The following is a 6893-nucleotide window of genomic DNA, read 5'->3' as shown; positions in this document are numbered from 1 at the left end:
TGTCACCATCTCTTGACTACTCCAACAAGCATTTGCTCCAAAACAATGCCCACATGAAGGAATACAGCACCAATAGCACCGTCATTGTACGATCTAGGATACCTAGATCAAGGAATAGCACCGTCGTTGTCCGATCTAGGATACCCAGATCAAGGTCGTGGTCCGATCTAAGATACCCAGATCAAGGGTTTCCCCTCGAAACAGTCTAAGCGAGGAGAAAATGACCGCAAAAGCGATGTAACGGCGCGTAGACACCGCCAACGCCCGCCACAACCAAAGTCGGACTCGTTTTCCACCGGCAGCCACAACTCCCCAACTCGCAGCCGGATGGAACATATGAGATTCATTTCATTTCACAAATCCATCTGGCTGCCAAACTAGAAAACTTCCTCCCAACAAAATATCCTATGATGAATGTGTTTTCGTTTCATTTCAAATGAAATGAAAACCGAGGTGCCAAACGAGCTATAACAGTTGCCACAAGATGAACCACATCATTGAACTAAAACGAGGCACAATTACATTCCGAAGACAGCAGGCTGCATAAGACTCCGCTCCATCAGAGGAATACCAGTAGCGGCAGCCATACCTACGGGATTATCAGTTAGCAACGGCAGGAGAGATGCTCCTGCACATCATGCTACATAGGCTGCCGCGGCACTGGTGCTACCATGGCAGGAAGAGACCTCCATCACAGACCAAAATGATGTGCCTTGCAGCCTTCCAGAACAGAAATTCACCATGAATATATCTTTACACATCTGTAGAAGCAGAAAGAATCGCCTCACGCTCGGCATCCAGGCCACTTAACCTCCTGCGAATCAGTAAAAGAATATAGTTTTGGGTTTAAACAGAAGGGAACTTTAGAGAATATGTATCAAACCACCTTGGTTTATCAGACTTGGAGAAGTGCTTAGACATGATGGACGCCTGTAAATTCAGTTCCCAAATGTAGGTTACTGAGCAGTTTGCGCACTAAAATATTTTGTTATTTCAATGCTATAAATAATTCTGATTTATGAGTGGTTAAACACCACATACCTGCTCTTGGATGATGCTTCTGGCTTCAACTAACTGAGCTTCAAGCTCAAGTTCACGCTCGGTAACTTCCGAGGTCACTTCAGCACCTTTTTGAGCATCTTGAAGTTGCGTCATTCGTGCCTGCGCAGTAATTTGTTTTACAAAGTTAAAGAGGACAGTGAGAGGGAGAACAGTTTGCATACTGAAACATCAAAAATAAGGAACGTGTAGCAATTCAGTGATTGCTACCTTCACTGAAGCCATTTTAGTGCGCAAACTCTCCTCTATCTGGTCTCTGGCCATGTGAAAGGGCAAGTCAAAGACATCCTGGCAGGAGGAAGCCCAACAAAATAAAGGATGGATCTTGCGACTCCAACTGAGCAAATCATGTGACAGAAAAGAAGGAAACACATGACGACCAAATATTTCATTTTCCCCAATTTTACATTCTTTATGCTTCTGTTGCGATATCATACATGGCAGAAACAATGTGGATTTTTAGGAGAAAAATGTGAACAAACAAAAACCTCTGCAAAGAAGATTAGGCTTGCATACCGTCTTGCCCCCAAGTGGGGACTGGGGAGACCCTGCCTCCTGTCTTCCATTACCAGCAACAGCAGGCTGTGATGATCCAGTTGGAGCATTAAGGAACTCACGCATATCCATCTGATATAGAACATTATTACTCAGATTAGAACACGGTGTATATACATCTATAATGAAAGGGATAATACAATGTGAATCCTATTAGCAACTTAGAATATTACACACCCATACATTAACAAACAACTAAGGAATGAAATGTGGAATATCGCAGTATTTACCTGCATCGAACGTAACAGTGCCCGCAAATCAGCATTCTCCTGGACTAGTTCTTGTTTCTTCACTTCATATGCATCAACCTGAATGCATTCAAGGTTTCCTTAGAATATATTCAACCAGCTACGTATCAGTTTTACAGAAGTGGCTCGCTACTTACAATCATTTTGTAGTAGTCATTGTCATTCTTTTTTCCAGTCCATGTTCCACGCTGTCGTCCCTCTTTCTGTTAAACAAAATAACAACGTCATCAAGCAAAGCAAACCTTACACAACGTCATCAAGCAAAGTTTCGCTTACACAGCACCTGCAACAAGTTCATTATTTCCATTCCTGAACGTGATGATTCCTTTTTCTTCTCCATCAATACTTGGTTTAGCTTCTCCTGCAAATAGAAATAGTTCCGTCCAATAGCAACAATTCAGATAATATCTCCATGCTATGTCTGTTACATATCTTACGAGAAAAAATGCAATAGCTCACCTGCAATTTGATGTATTCCTTTTCTTTCTTCTTCGTTTCATGAATTTGTTGGGTGCGTACTTGCTGACAGAAGGAAGATAGTGAATCAGGACAGGACCTCATCGTCCCATAACAAGAATAGTTAGTTCGATCATCCATAAACAAATAAAACAAACAAAACAAAAGGAAATTTTTGCAAGGAAAGGAAAAGGATAAGACCATTTAACCTGATTTCCGATAACCATTTTTTGAAATTCGTCACGTTCCTGCTGCAGCTTCTCAATATGAGCTTTCAGAGCTGCGGTGTTTTTGGCCTCCTGGTAATTGCGGTTGGATTAGGGGTTAGTTTTAGAGTTTCAAAAGTGGTAAAGATCCAAACAGAGTTGACACAAGGACAAACCGTTCGGGTCAAAGTGGCCAACTCTCGATCTTTTGCTGCCGATTGGGCATCCATCCTTTCGATCTTGGCTTCCAGTCTTGAAATATCAGACTGCATACTGCACATTGTATAACACAAGCCGCCATTAGCCATATGTAACATAGTGATTTAACAATATTCTATAAAACCTTCCAAAGGCTGCAAACAATTGTGTTGATGTTGTTAGAAATATGCAATTTGTATTTCCTGGGGGCCAATGGCCAATATGTATACACATGTACAGGTGGTAAATATGCAGGAAACCCCTCGTACTACAGGGAAATTATGAAGGGTACACATGAAACGTAATATATAACTCTAAAACCCTTCCCCCCTAAATTCAGGGTGGATCCACAACACTGAATTTGGAGAGAGAAGAGCTCTAGTCTGCCCCTTCATAAAGAAATCCGCCAGCTGTAACTTGGAAGGCACATACTGAAGAGCAATAACCAGATCTTGCACACCAGCACGCACAGAAGAAGCATCAACATCAATGTGTTTGGTGAGCTCATGCTTCACAAGGTCACGCACAACACTGATAGCACTTGTACTGTCGGACAAGAGTGTAGTAGGTGTAGTAACAGACACACCAAACTCCTGAAGGAACCAGTAACCACCATAACCAGGTCACATCTGCCGTCAGAAGAGCCATACTCCCTCCATTCCACAATGTAGTGCTTCCTCTATCCCCGTGCTTCAACTTTGACCGTAAATTTAACTACCAAGACCGATTGCGGCGGGAGCAAAAGTTATATCAGTGAATTCGTATTCGGAAGAAGTTTTTAATTATGTAACTTTTTCTCCCGCCGCAGTCGGTCTCGTTTGTTAAATTTATGGTCAAAGTTCGACCTCGGGAAGCGCGGGCGCACTATATTTTGGAATGGAGGGAGTGGCTCGCAACTCAGCCTCCGCACTCGAACGGAAACTGCAGTCCGTTTCTTCGTCTTTTAGGCAACGAGTGAACAGCCAGTTAAAACACAGTAAGCAGAAAGTGAACGGCGTTCCAAGGGATCACTAGCCCACATACCATCTGAACAGGCCTGAAGCTGTAACGAACTGGATCAGGGAAAGAAAAGACAGCGAGATATGGAGAACATGAAGAAGGTGGCTATAGTGAACCGAACTGGGAACAAAAACAAACTGACTCAAAATATGAACAGGATAGGAGATATCCAGACGAGTGACAGCTAGATAGACAAGACTCACAACAAGATGGTGATAACGCGTCAGATCAGACAAGGGGTCGCCATCACCATCAGAAGCATTGAGGTGAACATTGAGCTCCATGGGAGTCTCAACAGTGCTCTCATTAGTAAGAGCAGCACAAGCAAGGAGATCCTGGATATAGTTTTCTTGGGAAATAAAGAAGCCAACAGAGGTAGAAGAAACCTCAATCCCAAGAATGTAGCGAAGAGGGCCAAGATCAGACATAAGAAACAGCTCACTAAGACGTGTCTTCACAAAGGCAGCTGGAGCCTCTGGGCCGAAGACCCTAGACAGAAGCACACACCATCCAGCAGCCACATTGCACCTTACTCTGCCAAGCGGCTGGAACCTCCAGCCTACATGGCCCGGAGTATCTGAAACACTGCCTGACATAGTAAATGGGACATCGGCCCTTGTATCCCTATCTCCCACTTACCCCTTCGTCCCTTACCTATATAAACCGTACCTAGGACCAGATCTAGGATTAGCAAAGTAGAGACTAATAACTTGAGATAGCTTTGCTCAATCTATCACCCCGTGCGGGATCAAGACCTCCCGAGGGAGAAGACTCCGAGGAGTATAAGGCCACCCATGGGTAAAGATTCTGGAATATAAACCCTCCATCTCTTCGGATTTAGGGAAGAACTATCTCTCAAAACCCCTCTCCTTGGATTTGGGGATGAAATGCCTTTTGTTACCCTTCTCCCTTTGTGTGTTTGTTGGATCTAAGATGCACCTCTTGTATTGACTTTGTGCTATGAGTGAGTACTTGGTGGATCATCTTGTCCTTATGTGTGTTTTCCACTTGATTTCCCCTTTGTTTTCTTCTTGTTCTTCGTGTTCATCCGTGAATCCACCTCCAACCATGAAGAATACAAGGCTGTGTGGGATCAAGACTTCTCGAAGGAGAAGACTCCCAGGAGTACAAGGCCACCCATGGGTAAAGATTCCATAATATAAGCCCTCCAACTCTTTGGATTTAGGGAAGAACTATCTCTCAAAACCCCCATCTCCTTGAATTTGGGGATGAAATGCCTTTTGTTGGATCTAAGATGCACCTCTTGTATTGACTTTGTGCTGAGTGAGTACTTGGTGGTGAATCTTGTCCTGTGTGTGTTTTCCTTTTGATTTCCCCTTTGTTTTCTTCTTGTTCTTCGTGTTCATCAGTGAATCCACCTCCAATCGTGAAGATTGGGCCACCCCTAAGGTTTGGCCCGTATAAGATGATGTCAAAGGCAACAGTCTTATAGAATTACCCTATCTAGTTTGATTCAACAGCAAAAATAAAATGCTCGGTGGATTAACATAACTCAAACTTCATATTCAAGCAAGATTGAAATTCAAACTCGAAGGATATAGTTATAAAGCTAAAGAGCAGGTGCTATACTGATGTCATCTCAAATCACACTCGGTTCATTGTGGCAAACCTCATTTTCTTCATTGTGTCTGTTTCCGAGCTATAGGCATTCGTTTGGCTCACAAAAAAAAGGACTCACATCGAGTACAAGAACTGGTTAAATTACACAAGAAAAATATGGAAACTGGGTTATTGGAGCCAATAGCAGCAGAAAATGCAAGGGGTCAAAGGGGGCAAAAGGGCAGGAACACACAGAAATATGAAAGATTGCGCTTGAATTCTGTAGGACTGTCATACTCTAATAAAGAGTAAACTTCAGAAGGTGTTCACAACGAATGGCATGCACTATCCGAAGTCACATTTTCAGGTTGCGTAACAGTGGCCTAATTCCCTGGTGCAAAACATTATGTCAATTAACCAAACAGAGCGATACATCATGTACATTCATGACAAAGCTTAAGGAAGTAAAAAAGATGTGGTCACAATAATATCGTCCCAGAGCACGAGGCATCACAGACGACTATCAGTCTGCCCTTACAAGGCAGCATTGTGTGGTGTACTTTATTGCTAAACTGTACTACCCTGCAGGTCTGGTGTGCAATGCATAACTAAACACTGCATAGTACGTCCAAGTGATACCCCCAAATACAGATCAGAGAAATGGAAAGCTCACCGTTGCCGTAGATCATTGGTCGATTCCCGGAATTCGATGTCTCTCTGGCGCTGCTGCAGCAGTGCATACATGCAGTAGCATGTTCTTGCAATAGATACCTGCGCCACAGAGACAGAATACGGAAAATTTAGAAAAAGCACCTGAAAGATAACATTCACCCATTCACCACAAACGAAGAAGAAGAAGAAGAAGATTCAAACGGACACAGTTTAGGGCCTCTTTGGATTGTGGGGTTTTATAGGAATATTAGAGGATTTGAATCCTAAGGAAATTTTCCTATGAAAACCCTTCGGATCCTAGGATTAGGACTACAAAATTCCTATGAAATCCATTGCTATGCCCCCTATTTTATAGGGATCTCATCATGAGCTCAAACCTCTTTTTCTTTTTCTTTTGAGAAGTCCAATGCACCTTCACTCTATCTCTCTCTCCTCATCAATCCTCTAAAATTCCCGTGTTTATTTTATGTGCACCTTCCAAAGGCGTCTCTGGCAAAATTCATGTGTTTTAGAAAATCCTGTAGGAAGTACATGGCATCTGAATCCAGCGTTTTTCCTATTTCTTACGTTTTGAAATTTCTGAAATCCAAATATGCCCTTAACTGGAAAACGAGCAGAAAGAGCACCCGAAACTGCCATAAAATTAATACAATAGCATGCAAATGGCAAGTTAGATCCTAACCGAAAAGTCGACACAAAATTCACACCAATGCTTAGAGAAAAGGGACGACATTGTCTCGAAAGGCAGGAGACGTGAGCGACGGACCGGATCTGTGGCAAATAGGTCGAGCGAGGCCGGGAAACCGAAGGTAACGAGCGTCTGATTGAGGTACTTGGCGCAGTGCTCGAGGTTCCCCGCGTCGGCGAATGTCCCCACATCGCCGCTGCAGCAACAACACAGCGACGAGTCGGCCCTCACAGCCATCAGAGAGGGGTGGCC

General features: G+C 43.4%; 1 protein-coding gene across 2 annotated transcripts; it reads right to left on the bottom strand.

Annotated features, from left to right (window-relative positions):
• Positions 1–366: 366 nt before the first annotated feature.
• Positions 367–6887, bottom strand: LOC119329667 (afadin- and alpha-actinin-binding protein-like). Of its 2 annotated transcripts, XM_037602733.1 has the most exons (13): positions 6720–6887; positions 5955–6052; positions 2701–2797; positions 2528–2617; positions 2322–2384; positions 2146–2223; positions 2000–2065; positions 1845–1922; positions 1576–1686; positions 1270–1347; positions 1042–1161; positions 887–930; positions 367–814 (listed from the first exon to the last, which is right to left on the bottom strand). In XM_037602733.1, the coding sequence occupies exons 1-13, from the start codon at positions 6876–6878 to the stop codon at positions 754–756; spliced, it is 1143 nt and encodes a 380-aa protein (XP_037458630.1). In that variant the 5' UTR covers positions 6879–6887; the 3' UTR covers positions 367–753. The 2 variants fall into 2 exon arrangements, with proteins under 2 accessions (XP_037458630.1, XP_037458631.1); XM_037602734.1 differs by lacking the exons at positions 5955–6052; positions 6720–6887 and adding an exon at positions 4983–5174.
• Positions 6888–6893: the final 6 nt, after the last annotated feature.

The sequence above is a fragment of the Triticum dicoccoides genome, chromosome 7A, assembly GCF_002162155.2.
Source record: "Triticum dicoccoides isolate Atlit2015 ecotype Zavitan chromosome 7A, WEW_v2.0, whole genome shotgun sequence".
Classification (NCBI taxonomy): Eukaryota; Viridiplantae; Streptophyta; class Magnoliopsida; order Poales; family Poaceae; genus Triticum; species Triticum dicoccoides.
Note: the sequence above shows the minus strand (reverse complement) of the source record. Positions and strands in the feature narration are given on the sequence as shown.

Excerpts from the sequence above, each read along its gene's own strand:
- LOC119329667 (XM_037602733.1), bottom strand. The coding sequence starts at position 6,878 with ATGGCTGTGAGGGCCGACTCGTCGCTGTGTTGTTGCTGCAGCGGCGAT. Across the intron at positions 2,066-2,145 it reads AAATAATGAACTTGTTGCAG|AAAGAGGGACGACAGCGTGG; the intron begins GTGCTGTGTAAG and ends TTTGTTTAACAG. Across the intron at positions 815-886 it reads TCCAAGTCTGATAAACCAAG|GAGGTTAAGTGGCCTGGATG; the intron begins GTGGTTTGATAC and ends ACTGATTCGCAG.